This window comes from Penicillium crustosum (genome assembly GCF_028827405.1).
Source record: "Penicillium crustosum strain IBT 35664 chromosome Unknown utg000004l_segment0_segment0, whole genome shotgun sequence".
Classification (NCBI taxonomy): Eukaryota; Fungi; Ascomycota; class Eurotiomycetes; order Eurotiales; family Aspergillaceae; genus Penicillium; species Penicillium crustosum.
Genome location: NW_026623125.1, coordinates 2783893 through 2804213, shown reverse-complemented (window position 1 = coordinate 2804213; position 20321 = coordinate 2783893). Strand labels below are relative to the sequence as shown.

Below are 20321 nucleotides of genomic sequence, written 5' to 3'. Positions count from 1 at the left end.
GATTTCACTCCAATTGAATGGCTTCATCATTTGCCACTATAATTGTTAAGTCGCGTTTAAATGCTTGTGCTTCGGCGTAGGTCAGGCAGATCAGCATTGGATGTAAGAAATCCCGCAAGTCCGCTTGGGGGGTTGCTATTGTAATGCTGACATACCGTACTCAATCGAGGTCATGTTATTACAAATGCAAAAATGATGTCTTAAAGTGGCACTTATTGTACATAAATATTTGGTCCGGCTAGAAACAAGTCCTCGCAACATCCATTTTATCACTCTCACTGGATTCGCCTCCAGCCACGAGCTTAACCATCATGTCGTTCCCCTCAACATATGCGGCCTTCAGGCGCACTGCGGGTGCACTACCTCGAACTATTGAGCCGTCGACAGAAGTGCTTCAAGTGGATCTCAGCTCCCATGAGGTGCTTATCAGAATCCATGCCGTCTCCCTCAATTTCCGTGATGTGGGTATGTTACATGGGAGGTACCCGGTTGAGGTTGAGGATCGCGGTATACCGTGCTCGGACTGTGCCGCCGAGGTAGTAAAGACCGGACCAGCTGTCGAAGGCATCTCTGTTGGTGACCATGTCTCACCGATATGTGACCTCGGTAATCTCACGGGGAATGACGACACACCAATCAACGCTCTTGGTGGGGATACTGCTGGTGTTCTCCGTGAATATGCTGTCTATGAAGACAGATATTTAGTCAAGATTCCCGACTATCTATCATGGGAGGAGGTTAGTATATATCCCAACTTAACCTGTGTGATATCGCATCAATTTAAGTTTTCAATTAGGGCTCCACGTTGGCTTGTGCTGGGCTTACGGCTTGGACTGCGCTCGACGCACTGCCTGAATCGTCTAAAACTGGCAGCGCTCTCTTACAAGGTTAGACGACCAGCTCTATTAATAAGACTGATCTCTCTGACTCAAGATAGGCACTGGTGGTGTAAGCATGTTCGCAGTTTTACTCTGCGAAGCTGCTGGTCTTCAGTCCATAATCACGTCCTCTTCTGACGCGAAGATCGAAAGCATTAAGAAGCTGGGATCACGAGTCGAGGGTATCAACTATAAGACCACGCCTGATCAAGCAGCACAAGTTCAAGGTCTTACAAACGGTAGGGGTGTTGACATCGTCATCAATAACTCAGGACCTGGGTCTATCCCACATGATATCGGACTCCTACGTAGGAGAGGTGGCACTGTGTCTCTTGTAGGCTTCCTGGCGGGCTACGCAACAGAGTGGGAGCCATCAGCCATCATGGCACTGATGGGGAAGAGCGCCAAATTGAAGTAGGTCATTTTCTCTACTGGCTTCAAGCAAGTTCCTGCAGCCGATGAATAGCTGACATGGCAGCAGGGGAATCACGGCAGGCTCAAAGAGAGATTTCCAAAATCTCTGCCAATTTTTAGAAGAGAAGAAGGTCGCCATCAGCCCAATTATTGACCGTATCTTCTCTTTCCATGAGTCAAAGGATGCTTTCAACTACCTCTACTCGGGAAAGCACATAGGCAAGGTTGTTATCAAGATATGAATGGACTCTGGGCTATAACTTCAGCTGCAGTGAGAAGCCTCCATGTGTATGTATTCAGTTGGATCCAGGATGTTAAGGAAAGTTTGGATTCTCAGACTTCTCTTGTTTTGTAGCATGGTGGTCACCGAGTTTCATCTGGCCTCTCATGGCTAAGAAGACGTGGTTGGCAGGTGTAGTGTACGTCGAACTTTTGTTAATATTGACAACCAACTTGCTCTCAGTTGAACCAACTTTCATCAAATTGCTCCCCGGCTCCTCGGCCTTAACCAGCGGCTCCTCACTTCAGGCCTTGTCAGCCCGTTTAGGGATACGTCAGATATCCCTCTTATACGGCCGGGTACTGTTGACGATGCAGCCAATGTTATGCTGTTTTTGACTACTCCGATTGCATATTATGTCACAGCGACTTGTATTGAATGCACCGAAGATAGATATATGGAGGTTGTTTGGTATATGTGAATACTAATCCAGTTATGTAAAACCAATAAAGAGAAATATATATGTAAACATGACTCAAGTTCTCATTTCTAAAGTGCACGATCATAATTGTAAAGAAAGATGTCCAAAACTCCCCGACCCATGATATCATTGAAAACAGCAGCATACAACCCTACTCATTCAGGTAAGAGCCTGAAAGTCAAGAACCACAACACGGTCATTTTCAATCATTATCGACCCGTAATATAATCTCGGTTCTCGATCGTTACACTCTTGGTCATGTGGTTAACCTTATAGACACCCACAAGTCGGGCAGCAAGCTCGAACTAGAGAACATGTTAGCTATGTCAACTTGGAAACGAAAATCAATGGCACTTACCATATTGTTTCTCAATGAAATGACAATGAATTGGGCATTCTTTGTTCGCTCCTTGATGTACGAGGCGACAATGGAAACCTTAAAAAGGAAGTTAGCACACGTGTCCGTCATCATATAAGACCAACTTACGTTTCGGAAATCCAGGGCGGCATCAATCTCGTCCATGACATAGAGCGGAGTAGGCTTGTAGTGGTGAAGAGCGAAGACCAGCGCCAAACTGGACAGAGTCTTCTCGCCACCAGACAAGTTACCAATGTTCTTCCAGCTCTTCTTAGGAGGCATGACCGAGAACAAGATTCCTTCCGAGAAGGGGTCCAACGAGTCAACAAGCTCCAGCTCAGCGTTACCGCCCATGGTGATCATCTGGTACATTTCTTTGAGACGCAACGAGATAATACCAAATCCTTCCATGAACCCATTCAAGCGAGAGGATCGAAGGCCGTCCAGGCGTGCCTTGGCGCCGTCTCGTGCTGTCAAAGCGGTGGTCAGATCCGCGGAGCGCGATTCGTGCTCGGCAGCTCGACGACGGTACTCCTCAATGACTGACAAATCGATAGAGGCATTTTGAACCTTCTCCTCCAAAGCAGCAATAACAGCTTTCAGAGAATCTTTATTCATAGCCTCTAGCTCATCCTTGGTGTACATCTGAAGCTCTGTAGGCTCCTGCTCTTCACCGATATCGCTGATGTTCTGGACGGTCAGCTTTGAAAGCTTCTCCTCCCAGTAACGACTGCGCTTTTGGTTCTCGGCCAAGGCCTTCTGATTCTCTTCCAGTTTATTGCGCATCTCGATCTCAGCAGCTCGCGTCTCATTGAGCTCAGCCACCTTCGCGTCAAGCTCGTCTTTCATGGCCTTCAGCTCGCCCTTCTTAGATTCCAAAGCCTAAGGATGGTCAGCATATAAATTCAGTATACTCGAGGGTCTTGGATAAGTTACCTCCTGGGCTTCATCAGCCTTCTGTCTCCAGTCGGCAGATTCATTGGTCTGGTTGGCAACATCTTCTTCTAGTTTCTCCAACTCGTCGGTAATCTGAGCAATCTCCTTCTCTGAAACATCACGGGCTTTGGTGTGCTTCTTGATGAGTTTTTCGTTCTTGGACTGCTGCCCCTCCGCGTTTGAAATCTCCTCGGCAAGCATACCAATCTGCTCTTTCAAGCCATCCACCTTCGCCTTTTGGCCGCGAAGGCGAACACCACCGACCTCCATAATCGTGCTCTGCAAATTCTGGATCTCTTCCTCGATACCGCTCTTCCCGTCGTTAAGTTTAGCGATCTCCTTTTGGGGCTTTGGCTATCTGTTTCTCGAGAGCAGCAATTTGGCCTTCATCCGAATCAGAGGGTTGGTGCTGTGCACCCAGCTCCTTTACGCGTCGCTGGGCATCAGCAAGACTGCGCTTGGTGCTGTCGATCTCGATCAAAATCTTTTGGATCTTAGTCTCCAAGCGTGGGATTTCCTCTGATCTTTCCTTCATCTGAGCTTCCACGTGACGCTGTTTCTCCTGGAAAGCCTGGAATTTCCTTTCCAGTTCTTCGAGATCTGACTCCAAGCGAGACACCTGCTCCTTTGTGGTGTCTGCGACTTGCTTTGAAGACATACCGCCTCGGGCGACACGGGTGCCACCACCACTCATTGTTCCTGACACATCAATTAACTGACCGTCTTCCGTCACCACTCGCCAACGACGAGCACCGTAGGCAATCCGATTCGCTTGCTCCAGGTCCTTCGCAACCAACGTGTTTTGCATCACGCTGTAGAAAGCTGGGGCAAACATGGGGTCCTTCGGCTTGACGAGATCAAAGAGACGAGGAACGCTTTCAGGTGTGTAGATCGTGGACATATCACGACGGGGGAGGCGGTCAAGAAGAATGAAGTTCGCTCGTCCAAGGTTGTTCTTGCGCAAATAGTCGATGCATTGTTGGCCAACTTCGACAGTTTCCACCACCATGTTGTCGAGAGCAGGACAAGCTGTAGAAATGGCGACATCATACTTCTCGTCAATTGTTCCCAGGTTACCTAGTCGGCCATGGAAACCATCGATACGGCCAGACTCCTTGAGACGCATCAAACCAGTCAAGACACTTCCGCGGTTTTGTGTGCTTGCAAGACTAACGCGTGCCTCCTCTGCTTTCTGGCGGGCACTTGAGACATGCGAACGAACCTCGGGCTCACGGCCCGCGTATTTCTTCAAGTCATGTTTGAGCTTCTCCACTTCAGACTCCAAGGTCTCTTTCTGGGCTTGTCGCTCCTCGAGATCGTTTTGCTTGGCTTGCAGACTTTCTTCGATTGTAACAATTTTGCCCTGTGCCTCTTCGAGGAGGACCGCACCAGCATTACCACGCTCGCGCAAGATATCCAGCTCACTCTGAGCAACTGCGACTGCGGACTGTTTCTCGTTGATTTTCGCATTCCATGGCTCTAGTGACTTCTGCTTCTCGGCAATCTGATCAGATAGGCCTTGCGTCTTCCCTTTGAGCCCTTCACGAATTGAGTTCAGTTCCTTCTCTTCTGACACCATCTCCTTCTCGAATTGAGTGGTTTCGGCAGTCTTTTTTCAATGTCGTAGGTAAACTTCTCGACCAAGCTCTGGCATTCAGAAGCAGCAAGACGGCTGGTCTGCATGGCTTTCTCTAGCTTCTTTTGTTTGCCGAGTAAGAATTTCTTCTTCTCCTCAAATTTAACAGACTCCTTGTCGTACTTGGCCATCTCCTTAAGCAAGCTTTGAGTCTCCTTCTCTATCGACTCGTAATGACGAACCCCCTTTTTGTAGGCTTTTTCGAGCTCTTTGATGCCGGATTCATTTCCCTCGTGTTTCTCGAGTTCCATGTTCAGAAGCTCCTGCATTTGGAGGATGGCCTCTTCAGTAACACGAACATTATCGGCGCACTCATCAATATAGATCTGATAGAGGGCCGATTGTTTCTGTGCCAATTCGTTCTCCTCGCGGATGTAAGCCAGAGCTTTGTCTTTCTTATCCACCAAGGCCGCCTTCTCCTTCTCCACATGCTGGACACGGTTGTTCTTTTCCACGCATACATCGTTGAGACCTTCGAGTTCGGTTGCCGCTTCATCGATAGGTGTCTTGTACTTGGAGGTTCCGATAATATCTTCTAAATATTCCAAGAGGCCTTCGTCATGTTCGTTGGAGGCTTTTGGCTTCATCTGAGCGATCGACTCAACCTCACCCTGTAAAATCAGGAATCGCTTGTGATCAAGATCAATTCCACGATCACGGAGGAAGGTAGTCACAGCGGTAAAATTGGTCTCCTTTTTGTTCATGTAGTATTTGCTGGTGTTATTCTTGAACGCTCGTCGCGAAACAATTAGTTGGGAATCTGGGACCACTTCCTGGCCACCATCGGGCAAATCGAGGACTTGTGAGAAATGAACCTCCACTTCACAAAAGGCAAGGTTGGGGTACTGAGCAGAGTTATGGATCAGCGCGGAGATTTTGCCCTGTCGCATCTTGCTGGCGCGGAAGCCAAACACGAATAGGAGCGAGTCAATCACGTTAGACTTTCCGGAGCCGTTCGGTCCAACCACAGACGAAAAGGAGGCGTGGAATGGACCAACAATCTGCTGGCCGGCGTAACTCTTGAAGTTTGTCAGAATAAGGTTCTCAATGATCATTCGGGGCTTAGGCGCAGCAGGCTCCTCTGGCGCTTGAGGGGCCTGCGTTCTGGACTTGGCCACAATGTCCATCGGCCTCTCCAAGACTGTCGAGTTCGGGTTTATAATGGAAATCTGAGATTTGGGCTCTTCCAATTGTTTCGATGGCGACTGATTCACGGTGGATTCGGTGATGTCGGACAAAGGTGGCACGCTTGCTCGTTGCACTCTTTCTTGAGGCTCTGGCGATTGGGATGGCTCTGGAGTTGGGAGTGAGCCCTGTGCCGGCTTGGGTGTGATTGAGCCGTGACTCTTGCGGGGATGAGCCATACTTTTTCTTTTCAACGCCGCTTTACTAGAAGGAGATTCGGGGTCGCCTTCCATCGACGCCATACTAGCGCCCTCGTCATTCTCGTCATTCTCTTCGTCGATGTCCATCGCATCAGTGTCCATCGCGTCCGTATCCATTGCATCGGTGTCCATCGCATCGGAATCATCTGTTGTCGCTTCTTGGGTCTTGCTGGCAGCGCGCACAGTAGAAGGTGTCACAGGGTCTAGTGTCATTCTTTTGCTCGATCCCCTCTTTACTTTCTTAGGGACTGGGGTGTAATCCTCCTCCATTTCATCATCGTCATCGCGCGCATCGGGTGTTGGTGTCACATTTCCGGGGTCCTCCGATTCAGATGTATCCTCAATGACGTAACTCCGACGGGGAGCAGAGCGGCGCGAAGCCCTGCCCTTGACGACTGAAGCCATGTTGTGCAGATCAGTGGGATGTCTGCTGCATGGAGAGGGGCGATAATGTTTTGACGGAGGTTTTGTCGGTTGAAAGTGGGTTGTTTACCTCGTGCCCAAACGGGTAAAGTGCCCGCTGTTCTGCCACAACAAGCCCTTCACCGCCATATCCCGCTGTAATTTACCGTACGGTAATTACTCCTCCGCGGAGCTTCATGGAGATCGGCTTGGGAATTGTTCACATAACCTATCACTTCCCCTCAGTATGCCCAGCATGGCTCCATGGGAGAATTTCGACCAAGTCTTCTCATTTAATAAGAAATATTCATATGAGCCAAAGGTTTTTGACCAGATTCTCTCAAGCCGGCGCTCGTTGGACCAGCTCTTTGCCGATCGACTGTTAGGACTCCTCGGCATCCAAGGAGGTATTGTGACTTGAAGCTGTGCGCTTGAAGCCTCGTGCTAATCAACCACTTCTCTGTAGTGACCAAGATCTATCCTCCCAAGTCCAATTCAGATCTCCGAACACTGTTCAATCACATCGTTTCTTCGGAACTCGATATCCATCACAAACAGTCCTTGATATATTACATCCTCAAGGACTGTCGCACTGCGCCGGAAGCTTCGTCTCAATTTGCGCAACAATGTCACCTCCCGGAAAAGTACCGTTTCTTCATTGAAGGTCTTTGGCATTTGGATCGACTCGATTTCAGGGTGAGTTGGGAACGATCTTTTCAAGCGGCCATCTTCTAACAATTACATGGTTAATAGCGAGCCGTCGAGTATCTTGCTGAACCCTCACTCATTCCTACCTTTCCGGATGAGATCCTCTACGTTCTTACCCTCACAAAACTTCCCAAGCATGATGACAGCCTCGCAATCGCATACTACCTCACTGCGGCCCCTCCTCTTGCAAGCGCAAAGATCCGCAAAGCTTTCTTCGACACACTCGCCCGATCCAACGTCACGGAGGCATTCTACTTCACGCGCAAGTACGACGATACTCTCCGTCAGAGCTTTTTTGAGCAGTTGGTGGAATTTGTTCACAAGACTACCCCTGGTCAAACCAGAAGCAAACGTGCGATGGAACTCGTTGGTCTTCCGCTCGACGAGGATGAGGAACTGTGGTTTGAGCATGTCTTACTGCAGGGCAATGCCAGTACCCTTCCTGGAGCTAAGGATACTGTGATGATGCGACGCCTTGCAACTGGCCGAACTGGTGAACTCAACCCCGAGCTTGAATCCTTGGGTGGCAAAAAGGTTGATGGGTTGAATTGGGATGACCTTCGGGGGAGCATACGACACACGTAGATGATATACCCAACGAGTGATCCATACTGGATTCAATGTTAATTGATTACTCAAAATTGAAATAGCAATCAGATCTAATGGTTTTAATGGTTTTAAATGGCCTTGTAAACGTGCTTGACTAATTCATCAAGTAAATGGTAGACTTGGTTAGCGTCCCATGCCAATATATATAACTCTTCAAAGGGTTGTTAATCAGATTACATCCACTACGTAGGCTGCACCGAGCAAATGAGGATCTAAGTCTCAAATCCTGTTTAATCTCATCTCGAAGCAAAGAGAAAACTGATAAAAATCCAATCTCATACCCTTGAATATTAAAGAATCGTGCTATACAAGAGTGCTGGGATCGCTTTGCAGGCGTTCCGATAAGATACGGACCAATTCCGTGAAAAGTCCCAACCACAGGAGTTCATTGTTTCTCTCTTCGCGACAACCAACCCTATTCTTGCTTTTCTCTCAAATTGCTTGATCGGATCTCGAAGGACGCATATTCATTTGAGAGAGGTCGTCAATATACAGGCCTTGCATTGAAGGGGAGCAGTTGAGCAAACACCAAAACCGCGAAGATGGTGGTATGCAGCTTTTTTCAGCAGGGTCGCTGCAAGTTCGGAGGTATGAGTCCCTCGAGCATAGAGAAATCAAGTCGCTAATTTAGTTTCAGATCGCTGCAAGTTCGAGCATCCTGGCAAACCTACTGCTGGTCCATCGGGGAACCGATTCGGTGCCTTATCCGGAGGGTTTGGAGGTACGTTCAATTGAATTGTTTTGATTTAGCTCGGCTCAATTGGAGAGCCCATTTATTGGATGTCTATTGTATCCTGAGATTACATGTTCGATCTCTAAGTTCATTTGTTCCCCACCAATCTCTTTCTCCTGCTTCTACCTTCTTCCCTGTTCTGCGTTTACCCCAATCAACTTCAAATATCGAGGCGCAAGAGGTATTTCCCTGCCCAAAGCCGTGATAGATCCCATGAACCATGCGCCCTTTCGAGCTAGCCTTTTTTCAAAGCCTAACAGCAACTTTACGACAGGTCAAACCCAGGCTCAACAAGCAGCCGAGTAAGTCACATTCCCAGTGCCTTGAGTGGACTCAAAACTGACAAAAGACAGCGCTGCAGTGAGGCCAAGCGATATCAAGGCAGACTTGACTGCAGGGCAGGGACGTCCGGAATGGATTTTCTCCGCATACGCGCCCCACAAAGATGTTGCACGTCAGCTGTTCGGTGGTGCTCACCGCGAGCGCAGTATGGAAGAGATGCGCCTGCGCCATTATGAATTGGCAGCGGCTGGCAACCTGAACGAAGCGGTCCAAGAAGCCTCGGCTTTATGGCAAGAGTGTGTGCAGCAGATGGAGATATCACTGAATGACCTGAATGGTGCCGTCAAATATGTCGTTGATGGCAGGAATGAACATCCCAATCGACTTGACATCATTGAGGGCAAGACCGAGACTAGTATGGGCCAAGCTCCAGGGCCATTTGGCCAACCCTCTCCGTTTGGCCAGCAAAATGTCGCCCCTACCCCTGCGCCTGGGGCGTTCGGCGCTCCTTCCTCGACCTTTGGCCAGGCTTCAGGACTTGGCCAGGCAGCTGGGTTCGGTAAAGTTTCAGCACCGGCACAGCCGTCTGGTATGGGCCAGTCCACGGCTTTCGGACAGACTTCTGCCTTGGGTGGCTCCGCCTTTGGCCAAACCTCCACCCTGGGAGGACAGTCTGCCTTCAACAAAACACCTTTCGGCCAACCAGCTCCTTCTCAGCCAGGAATTAACCCGAGTCCATTCGGTAAGCCATCTGTCCCAGGAAGTGCCGCCCCATTCGGTGCTCCACCTGGTGCTTCTCCCTTCACCCAACTAGCTCAGAACCAGCCTGCTGCTGGTGGGTTTGGCCAGAGCGCTGGGCAAGCTGCTCCGTCGCCGTTCGGTCAAGCCGCTGCACAATCTGGCCCGTCGCCATTTGGCCAGCCAGCTGCCAACCCGAGCCCATTCGGCCAACCATCAGCCCAAGTAGGCGCCTCACCATTCGGTCAGCCCTCAGCCCCAGTAGGCGCCTCGCCATTCGGTCAACCTTCAGCCCCAGCAGCCGCCGCCCCATTCGGTGCTCCACCCGCCGCTTCCCCCTTCACACAAGTATCCCAGAACCAGCCTGCTGCCGGCGGGTTTGGTCAACCTGCCGAACAACCTGCCCCGTCTCCATTCGGCCAGCCTGCAGTCCAAGGCGTGCCGGTGCAGACTACCAACGCCGGCCCGCGTGCATACATCAAAATCGACAATCCTCAAGACCTCAACCCCCTTCCACAACTGGAGGGCGAAACTCGACATAATCCATCCAACAAACAGCTAGTGATGTGGAAGGGGCGTCCGGTGAAGTACATCAACGAGCACCCGTGCTACCTTCACCCACAAGACAACAAAACATTTGTCCGAATCAGCTTCCCTAACGGCCCCCCGATCCAGCTAGTCTGAAAGACGCACATGGCAAGCCTGAGGAATATACCCCAGAAGTCACTGAGGCATATCAGTTTTTCCTTCAAAATGGTTACTTCAAGGATGGCAACATTCCTGCAGTACCTCCCAAGCAGGAATGGCTCAGTTTCGACTTTTAAACTCCAAAGCCGAGCTAGCATTTATTTGTCTTTGTCTTCTTCTTTTCGTTTGTTATTTTACCACACGTCTCATGGGTTGAGATGATGTGCATATCGTTTTCACACACAAGCAACATGTTCCAGGCGTGCGGAACAGGGGGAATGGCGCTTAGGAGCACAACAATACTCAATTTACGAATGTAGCAATTGCAAGTGCTTAATCTTCACCTTTAATGAACCAATCTACGGTTTACAGACCACCTGAGAGTATGTTGTGTTTCAAGATGTTTCCATTTTTTATTTTTAAATTTTCAGGTACGAACGGAATCCCCCGCAGCGCGAAATAAGTCATGCGGGCCAGAACCGGCTCCAAAGTCGCGCTGTGCACTCCAAATTGGGCAGTCCACGATCCCTCCCTGAGGCAAGCCCAGCCTAGCGCATTTATGCGGCAATGGTGACCTCAACCTCAACACCGGCCTCGATGTTGATGATGATCTGCTTGACGGTCTCGGTGGGGGCGAGGAGACTAAGAAAAATGTCAGCAACTGCATCTGCTAGGTGCTGCGGCGATAGTGCCGCGATTCAATAGGGTAGGGAAAAACTTACTCGATGAGACGCTTGTGGATGCGCATCTCGAACTTGTCCCAGGTCTTGGAACCCTCACCGTTGGGGGTCTTACGGGTGGAGATCTGGAGGGTCTTGGTGGGCAGACGGACGGGGCCCTTGACCTGGAGGGACTTGGAGCGAGCACGGTCGATCAGCTCCTGGCAGACCTTCTCGAGGGAGGCAACCTTGCGGGAGGTGAGGGTGATGCGGATCTTGTGGACCTTCTGTAGAGCGGAAGAGAAGCAATTAGTACATAGCTTCAATTGGCGAGGTCCATGGACACATTGCACAAAGCGACAGCGACAGCGAGGTGCAATAGCGATTGTGCGACAGTGACCATTGGATCAGGGACAACGTACAGGGCCCTCGCCGAAATCCTTCTCGGGCTTCTGGAAAGACATCTTGAATATGTATGGACTGAAACGAGTTAGTAATTCGATTCGGGAATTTCAAGAGCAGAAAAAAAGGGAGCGCGCACAATTTAAAAGGCGATTGCCGTCAAGACCTGAACTACTAGGCTCGGTAAAGTGATGATGGCTGTTGAGGTTATGTGGATCGAGAATTCCATATCCAAAAAGTTCAGTGCGAAAGTCTTGGCGCTTCGGCTATCGCACGCTAAACTACTTTAGGTCCCCTTTGATTGCTTGCTTATGTCATCTCTCAAAGAGGACATGAGACCGCCGAGTGATGGCAATTCGAGATGATAATCATGAGCTGACGGGTGGTTGCGCGTATTTTCTCTTGTTCTTGCTTTTCTCTCCTTTTATATCCTTCCCATATTCCAGTCATAATCACGTTAGTTCGCCCCAATGGCGGAGTTCCCGCCGCTGGCTCCAGTGCCCTCCCCCGCAGTGCGGAGGACAATCCCATCAAATGACTGGGAAGCTTGTCTAGATGCATGGAGGGCCCTGTTAGCGGTCCGCCTGAATGCATCAGATCAACAATTTAAGGTTGCAGCTGCTGAAGATACATCAATACCACCATTCATGGCATCTTACTATCAATACACGGCGGCGGGGGATTCCACTCTACAAAGTGGACCTAAAGCTCGACAGCTTCGGAAGTTGTGCTTTCTGGCAACAAGAAGATACATCCTCGATCTCTCCAACCCACCAGACGGAATTCTGGACTGGAGACTTCTCGGAAATCTATGTTGCTGTTACCCTTCTAGCGCGGCCTTGAAGACGTCATTATCAAGCGCCTGGGATCTGCACCAGGGCAAGATCACTTCCAGTGTTGAGAGAGCAAAAGCCGTTGTGATTAAGAACCTCGCTTCCACAAACTCATCTTCAAATCCAGAAGTCATTTCTGACATCCGTCGTCTGACGATCCTTGCTTCAGTGCTGCCAGCATGTGGCCAGGTGCTGATGGCCGGCTCTGATTTCCTGGACACGATATCGGAAGCCTACCAGTCAAAAGGTGCCCGGGAGGAGTTTCGTAAGATTCTCGTTGCTAACATCTACGTCGGGTTGGTCTCCTTATTGAAGGAGCCCGTAAATTTGTCTTCGTTATTGGATCAGCTGTTCAGCCTGAAAGCTGCTGCTCGAGTGGGGGCACCGAAAATGAAGAAGGAAGCCACCCTACTCTCAGATCTCATCTGCAGCTCGGACTTGCTTATTCGGCTGGAGAAGTATCTGAGCATTCACCCCCAGAAACGGGGGCAAGACCTCCTTGCCAGCTTGCGCACCTATCAAGTGGAATCAAAGTCACTACACCATCGGTATCAGAGGCGCAAGAAGGTAGATAAAGGGAAAGAGGTGTCTTCGGACCCGATCGTTTCAGGAGAACTTCACGCACACAAGATGTCGCTTGTGACTCAAGTACAAGATCTCTTCCCCGATCTTGGATCAGCATTCGTTGTACGGCTACTGGACTTCTACAACGACAACCCCGAGACTATCGTCGCCCACCTCCTCGACGACTCACTTCCCCTAGAGCTCCAGTCTCTAGACCGATCTGAGCAACTGCCTCCCCCAGCAGAACCTCCTCATAGCCATCTCCCACCCCAACCAACACCACCCAGCATGCCATCACCAACCTTCGCGCCACTCCCAGCCCGAAAAAATATTTTCGACAAAGACGTGGACATTGCCGAACTAAGCCGCTCCGGCGAAGCGCAAGGCAAACTCCACTTCGGCCGCGTCAACGCAGACCAAACAGCCGACACAATCCTCGCAGACCACAGCAAACATGCTGCAAACAAAGCAGCTATTCTCTCCGCTCTCGCAACCTTCGACTCAGATGACGACGAGCGCGATGATACCTACGACACAGCCGACGTAGGCGGCGCCATCGACGGAGCCACAGGTGGCGCAGACGGCGAAGCCGATGCAGCTGAGCGGACCCGCCGCGCAGCAGATGTCGAAACAGTGCTCTTCCGAACATACAAGTCCAATCCAGGACTCTTTGCTCGCGATTCAGCGACCCGCCGCTCTCAGCCGCGCGCGTCGTTGAAGCGCGAGACAGAGATGACTGATGAGGCTATCGAGGGCTGGGCTGTCATGCTAGCGCGTGATCCTAAGCGTCTCGCTAAACTCGAAGACCGGCTGGCTATGGACGCTGGCGGGTTGGCTGGTGCTGGGTCACTTAACCAGCCTGAGTTGCGTTCTACATCTTACAGGAGGCCACAGCCTCGCGAGGATAGGGAGGATTCTGATGAGGGCGAGTCCTCTGGTAATGCTGGTTCGCGGGGTGGTAGAGGAGGCGGTGGACGTGGTGGTCGAGGACGGGGTGGCGGCGGCCGTGGCCTTGGTGGCCGTGGTGGCCGTGGTAGTGGTCCTTCGTCTGGCGGCCAGGGACAGCCGGATAAGGATAGTGCAGTATCGCGACAGAGAAAGGAAGAGAATAAGGGTAGTCGGGCGAATCACAACCGTCGACAGCAGCATGCGAAGAAGATGGCGCGTGGCGGTGGTTTACCTGGCTAAACATACGGAGAGATGAAGTTGGTTTATATGTGCATTGCGGCATAAGAGATTTGGTCATTCTTTATCTTTGATACCTGATAGTGGCCATGGATGTAATTTACATAAAAATTCGTTGGAATTCTATAACAAGAGCCACAACGCATCAAAACAAAACGCATTCAAGTGATTCATTAATATACCTAAACACATATATAATGCGGTATAGGCAGTCGTGATAGCATGTTTACACAGGAAACTCGTACTTGGCCAGCAAGGAACTGACACTTCATATCAGTGGTGGTGATCGGAGAAGACGCCGCCCTCGGCAATAGACTTGCGGCACTCCTCCATGAGGCGGACCTGTTTCGCAACTTCACCAAGCCGGCTGATAACCTCCTTGTTACCATCATAGAACGTGAAGATGGCATAGGGGATACCAGTGTCGCGACAGAACTCTATGACAAACTTCTGCGTACGACGTAGGTTGTGGCGCGGGATCCGCGGGTAGAGATGGTGAATGGCCTGGAATTGCAAGCCGCCGTGGAAGAAATCCAGCCATGTTGGGCAGTCGACGTCCATAGTGGTACGGAGCATCTTCTGCGCGAAGGACTCGCCGACACCTAGGTCGGCGGTCGACATGGCGAAGTGGGATAAGGTAATTTGGACGTGTAGTGGGGAGGAGACGATGTGTGAGACGAGAAGGAAGATGATCCGGCTGCTTGCATCGGGAAGCGTCTTGTACATCACACCGTAACCAAACCAGGTCCAGAAGAAGACTTGCCCGACAAGCTCAAACCAAACATGCCACCAGGCGGGGCCCCTTCTAGGAGCTTGGCCCTTTAACAGATACTCCCAACTCAAGGCGTAGAGATTGAAACGAGCCAGCATCATGATGGGGTAGTAAGAGTAATTCTGGAATTTGAGTAAGAATCGAGCCGGGGCGTCAAACGTCATGATTCTATCGTAATAGGTACTGCGGAGACTCGTGAGGAAGCGATGGGAGATAGCGAAGAATGGGATATGCTCGATATCCGGGTCATGCTCTGGCTCATTGGTCACAATATGGTGCACGTTGTGGCTTCGTTTCCACCACCCGAGACTCAATCCTCCCAGATAGTCTGCAATGAACATTCCAATGAGAGTATCCACATGGAAATTGTGTGTAATGCCCATATGACCAGCATCATGGGCGGTAAACACAAGCTGATGCCAGAAACAGCCGAGGAAGAATGCCGAGGTCGCCCACCATCCCATGCGGAGGAAGGTATAGGAAAGACCTGCAAAAAGTGTATACCGACAGCATTCAACAAAGTAACAAGAGTAGTTACAGTCGTAAAGTCCCTCGGCCTTGATACGCTCGTTCAGTTCCCGATATTTTCGTTTGATCTCTTCCTGACTTGCGGCATCCAAGGAGGGGTATTTGGCAGTGTCGAAGACGATTTCCTCCCGAGTTCTCGCATCCAAGAAGGCAGGCTTGGCCTGAGTTTGCTCGGTCGAAGTGGTTCCGGTCGGTTTCCGTTGACGAACTGTGGATTTTGAGTCGACCGCATCGAATATCGGCGAGGGAGGAACTGATCCGTCTTGACTGGAGCCACTGCATATTTCTGGAGTTGTTGAATCCTCATCACTCGAGCACGCGTCTTCGGTATATGCGCGGAACTTGCCGCCCTGGATCGGGGGTAGGAAGTTGACCCATATTCCTTCAATTCGCCCAATCTGGTATGAGCGCATACGCTGGCGGGCTTCTTCGGAGTGGAGCCTGTATGAGACGGGTTTCAATTAGACCGATAAGAGGTTGTGGTGTTTGTCGTTCCAGAACATACGCGTTGATCTCATCTGTCGCATCCCTGCCCACCATATGCTTGATCGGCTTCTCCCCTCCGGGGTGATATCTAATGAAAGGGTCTACCCTGAGGACACGGTCCTCGAAGATTATGACATGCTTGCCCTCCGCAATGAGGCCTTCGATATATCGTCGAGTCAAGAGGGTGTCCTTCCGGGACGGCCGGGATGCGGTCTTTTCCATGGTATGAGGTGCGGTGAGAGGGGTGGATGTGCGTAAGGTCGGATAACAACGCGGGATTAGAATGACATTGCTGAGTGGTCGAACTAAACAACTTAAAAATGCAAGATGCAAGATGCAAGATGCAAATAAACAAAAGAAACAAGAATGAAACTAAAAAGAGGCAGAACTTGAAACGTTGCAAGGGCTATGGGGCGGAGGTGGATAACAGCGGGGACCCGATCAGCCCGTGTGATTGTCCACCTTTCCCATTACCAACATACCTCCCAAGGCATTTTGTGCATTTTTTGATATGGTGAGTCTCAACTATAGATCCATCTCTATTAAATGATCCTAACTGTTCCATAGCAATCAATTTCCTCCTTGACTGAGCAATGGCTCCAATGGGACCAGGTCAATATGATTCATGTTTCATATTGTGGCATGATCCCGCTGACTCGGAGATATAGGATCCTGCAACTCGCGTGGAAATAGAGAAACTACGGGACTCTAATGCCACCGAGGAGTTGGAAAAGCGCCTTCAGAATCGTACGTCCGTTCCAAATACCTTTCTCGGTACGTCTCTAATCTGTATATATCTAGGTATTGAGTTCGGAACAGCTGGTCTGCGAGGCCGCATGGCCGCGGGGTTCTCCTGCATGAACTCTTTGATCGTCATACAAGCCTCACAGGGACTGGCCAAGTTCATTCGAGACAAGCGCTCTGATATCGCTTCAAATGGGGTGGTGATTGGACACGATGCGCGTCACAATTCTGCGAAATTCGCTGCACTCGCTGCTAATGCTTTCATCGCGCAACGCATCCCTGTCTGGTTCTTCAATGAGGAAGGGCCAACACCGATGGTAGCGTTTGGTGTAAACTATTTCGGTGCCGCAGCAGGTATTATGGTGACGGCGAGCCACGTAGGTCTACCCTGAAGCTACTTCCAAGGTTTTGTAGATGTATTAGCTAATCGGCTCGAAGAATCCACCCCAGGATAATGGTATGCTAATCATTTCTGATATCGTACAATAAGTGCTAACTGTTTCATAGGCTACAAAGTGTAAGAAACCTGGACGGATATCATGGAGACTGCTGACATGATCTGCTTCCTAGCTACTCGAGCAATGGCGCCCAGATCAACCGACCTGAGGATGGAGAAATAGCACAGTCAATTCAAGAGAACCTTGAGCCATGGCCGACCGCATGGGCCGAGTTACAGCCTGGCGAATTCCTGCGCTCGGACTCCTACCAGAAATTGCTGCCTCACTACAGCAGCCAAGTGGCAAAGTTCACGGTACGTTGCGGGCTATTTTTTAGAGAGATGTTTTAAGGAGCTCAATCTAACGAGTTTACTATAGAAATCTACGGTAACCGATTGGCAACCTCCAAGACCTTTCGCTTATACACCGCTACACGGCGTGGGAGGTTTGGTTCTTCCAACTCTTTGCCGCTCACTTGGAATCAACGAATTCTCTTCCGTTGCTGCCCAAGAAAAGCCTGACCCTGACTTCCCCACTGTGAAGTTCCCCAACCCGGAAGAGGCTGGAGCTTTGGATCTTGCTATCGAGACTGCCGACCAAGAAGGAAAGACCTTGATCATCGCAAATGACCCCGATGCCGACCGCTTCGCCGTAGCAGAGAAAGTGGAGTAAGCCTGATTTTCCCACTGCCAAGGATTGAGCTCGACTAATGTGTTTTCCAGTGGAAAATGGCATACTTTGACTGGAAACCACGTCGGTGTACTTCTGGCGTCCCATATCTTGGATTCGTTCGACGCTAGCAAAGATTTGTCCCACATCGCGGTGTTGACTACAACAGTCTCGAGTGGGATGCTCGGAAAGATGGCAGCTGCAAAGGGAATTCACTTTGCAGAGACCCTAACAGGGTTCAAGTGGATGGCTAATGTTGCCCGGGACTTGGAAAAAGAGGGAAAGACAGTTCATTTTGCATACGAGGAGGCACTGGGATACATGTTCCCATCTGTGTGTTATGACAAAGACGGCATTACAGCAGCTACAGTTTTCCTTGCAGCGGAGGCGAAATGGAGAGCGCAGGGATTGACTGCATATGCCAAGTTGCAGCAACTGTTCGGCGAATTCGGTCATCACGAGACCTTGAATAACTATTTCCGATCGCCAAATCCCCAACTGACCGCAACATTGTTCCAGGGCATCCGAGGTAGTTCAGGTCTCGCAAATATGCAATTTGGTCCCTTTAAGATTTTGCGATGGAGAGATTTAACCGAGGGCTACGACTCCAGTACCCCTGATAACAAGCCGGACCTACCTCAAGATCCAACAAGTCAGATGATTACGCTGTGGTTGGATGGTGGGGTTCGCTTCACATTCCGAGGTTCGGGAACAGAGCCCAAGGTCAAGTGTAAGTTTGCTCAGTCTCTTCTCGCAAATCGGTTATTAACATTTGGACACAGTTTATATCGAGAGCTGTGGAGAGTCTCGCGAAGACGCCGTCAAAGCAGTCTGCGATGCATTCCTAACTATTCGGGAAGAATGGGTACAGCGCTTTACACCTTCGATGACATACAGCAAGCAGCTTTCTACATCATCTGGTAATATTCTGAGCGTTGAATGAAGACGCGCATTGGATCGAGGTAGGAATGTGTGTCTAAAGTACCTCCACCATAAGTTATTGAAATATCACATTATACCTGGAAAGGCTTCTGTCTGACTTGTAGCAATTATACCTTTCGTAATATACTCGGTTTGGGGCTAATTGTTTCCATTCTTCTAGCTACAAGGCCCAGCAGGTTGGGAGAAATCCCAAGAAGACACCCAAAAAGACATCCACCAAGGCAAAAGGCATTGCGATGTGATGTTTATCTATGTATGCCTTCCGTACTTTCATCGGATCTAGTTACATCACAATAGTATCTGCACCTGTCCATTCAAAATATCACTTAGCAGTACTTCTGATTCGCTGCATTATCTTTCTATCTGCATTTCGATCTTAACCCTCTAACTCTTGTTCTTACCATAACAAGACTCCAGCAACTTCGTGCGAAATATTCCTCTTGGCCTCGCTGAAGAGACCAGTTCTCTAACCTTGGGCCCCTTCATTGTACATTTTCCCATCTGCAAGTGAGGAGACAGAATACCCTCAGCAGTCTTGTTGCCGAGTTACTGCTATCAAGAGCGGATTTCCTCCCACCGGAAGATATCTACTGTCTTTCGCTTTGCAGCCGTCGACTTTTCGCGACATTTGTGAGCTGCAGGAAACGCGAGAAACTCGAGAAGGAGATTCGGCTATCCTTTTTAAATAGACTTGAACGAGATAATCCAGAGTACTTCACATGTTACGCCTGCCGTATTCTCCACAAATAGGACAACGGGGCAAAGAGCTTTGTGGTATCAGGGCTGGCCTGCACCGTTTCCTTTGTACGCAGACGCGAAACGGACAGTTTATCCCAGAGTTGATAATGGCTATATATATCAAACACCTCAAGTCCTACATTGAAAATGAGTTTTGTTTCATTCATATTCAACTTGCCATGAGACGGTACCACTACGGTCCTCAATTTGGTATTCACCCATCCGTACTATATTTCACCGGAGTTACTGTTCGCAATACATCTACTGCCCTACATTCTTTTGAGGCACAGATATGCATCGATTTACGATCCCAGTTTTATGCTTATGGATCCAGGACATCATGTCAGTGAGGCACTTAGGAGCCGAGCAGCTAGTATCCGACAAGGACGAACAAGTTCCTCCACAAATTTACCAAATTTGCGCGCACATAGGATACGACAAATTACTATCTTCGATCAAGGAGTTTATCAGTGGTTATGACAGGAGAACGCTGCCACTTTTGCGGACGACATGCGACCACTGCAACACCGAATATCAGCTGGAGCTGCGTGAATATGGGAAAGAGAACCTTGCTTATATGGTCACTAGGTGGATTAATCTTGGGCCGGGACGAAGCACGGATGATCCCCAACGGAAGAAGGTCCACTCGCTTGGATCACAAGATGTTCCTTTCATCCTAGGTCTTGAACATATGCTTTCGAGCGCTCGGGGGTTTTTTTGAAGCTTTAGCTACTACATCGCTCGACAGGTTCTCCACTCGGAATCTGCACTATCTAACTGATCAATACTATCGAGGTGTGATGACGCAACTCGACGGCTCTCTGCCTTCCTGGGGTCTATGGAATGAGCCAGTTTGAAGATACATCATGATTACTTGTCTAGTATCAACTCTTGC

General features: G+C 49.8%; 8 protein-coding genes across 8 annotated transcripts; 5 read left to right on the top strand and 3 right to left on the bottom strand.

The window, feature by feature from the left end:
* Positions 1-311: 311 nt before the first annotated feature.
* On the top strand, positions 312-1534 carry N7487_010094 (zinc-dependent alcohol dehydrogenase family protein; the record flags this gene model as incomplete). The annotated part of the gene is made up of 4 exons (XM_056877824.1): positions 312-737; positions 797-887; positions 938-1292; positions 1360-1534. 4 exons carry the CDS (start codon positions 312-314, stop codon positions 1532-1534), a joined length of 1047 nt encoding a protein of 348 aa, XP_056726404.1.
* A 668-nt stretch (positions 1535-2202) lies between these two features.
* smc4 (condensin subunit SMC4) lies at positions 2203-6713 on the bottom strand (the record flags this gene model as incomplete). Its single annotated transcript, XM_056877823.1, has 6 exons — positions 2203-2298; positions 2352-2429; positions 2481-3233; positions 3288-3599; positions 3718-4872; positions 4929-6713. 6 exons carry the CDS (start codon positions 6711-6713, stop codon positions 2203-2205), a joined length of 4179 nt encoding a protein of 1392 aa, XP_056726403.1.
* A 133-nt stretch (positions 6714-6846) lies between these two features.
* N7487_010092 (ELYS family protein) lies at positions 6847-8091 on the top strand (the record flags this gene model as incomplete). Its single annotated transcript, XM_056877822.1, has 3 exons — positions 6847-7117; positions 7177-7406; positions 7464-8091. Coding segments are annotated over 3 exons (1041 nt in total), but the record flags the coding sequence as incomplete, so codon positions are not given.
* A 478-nt stretch (positions 8092-8569) lies between these two features.
* N7487_010091 (FG-nucleoporin nup42) lies at positions 8570-10604 on the top strand (the record flags this gene model as incomplete). Its single annotated transcript, XM_056877821.1, has 5 exons — positions 8570-8615; positions 8665-8748; positions 9035-9062; positions 9114-10458; positions 10482-10604. The coding sequence occupies 5 exons, from the start codon at positions 8570-8572 to the stop codon at positions 10602-10604; spliced, it is 1626 nt and encodes a 541-aa protein (XP_056726401.1).
* A 420-nt stretch (positions 10605-11024) lies between these two features.
* S10a (40S ribosomal protein uS10) lies at positions 11025-11590 on the bottom strand (the record flags this gene model as incomplete). Its single annotated transcript, XM_056877820.1, has 3 exons — positions 11025-11109; positions 11190-11413; positions 11549-11590. 3 exons carry the CDS (start codon positions 11588-11590, stop codon positions 11025-11027), a joined length of 351 nt encoding a protein of 116 aa, XP_056726400.1.
* Positions 11591-11998: 408 nt separating this feature from the next.
* N7487_010089 (ASCC2 family CUE domain-containing protein) lies at positions 11999-14113 on the top strand (the record flags this gene model as incomplete). The annotated part of the gene is made up of 1 exon (XM_056877819.1): positions 11999-14113. The coding sequence occupies one exon, from the start codon at positions 11999-12001 to the stop codon at positions 14111-14113; it is 2115 nt and encodes a 704-aa protein (XP_056726399.1).
* A 270-nt stretch (positions 14114-14383) lies between these two features.
* N7487_010088 (fatty acid desaturase) lies at positions 14384-16118 on the bottom strand (the record flags this gene model as incomplete). Its single annotated transcript, XM_056877818.1, has 2 exons — positions 14384-15851; positions 15916-16118. The coding sequence occupies 2 exons, from the start codon at positions 16116-16118 to the stop codon at positions 14384-14386; spliced, it is 1671 nt and encodes a 556-aa protein (XP_056726398.1).
* A 289-nt stretch (positions 16119-16407) lies between these two features.
* N7487_010087 (phosphoribomutase PRM15) lies at positions 16408-18689 on the top strand (the record flags this gene model as incomplete). The annotated part of the gene is made up of 9 exons (XM_056877817.1): positions 16408-16410; positions 16565-16643; positions 16698-17017; positions 17079-17097; positions 17148-17157; positions 17211-17391; positions 17456-17745; positions 17800-18476; positions 18529-18689. 9 exons carry the CDS (start codon positions 16408-16410, stop codon positions 18687-18689), a joined length of 1740 nt encoding a protein of 579 aa, XP_056726397.1.
* Positions 18690-20321: the final 1632 nt, after the last annotated feature.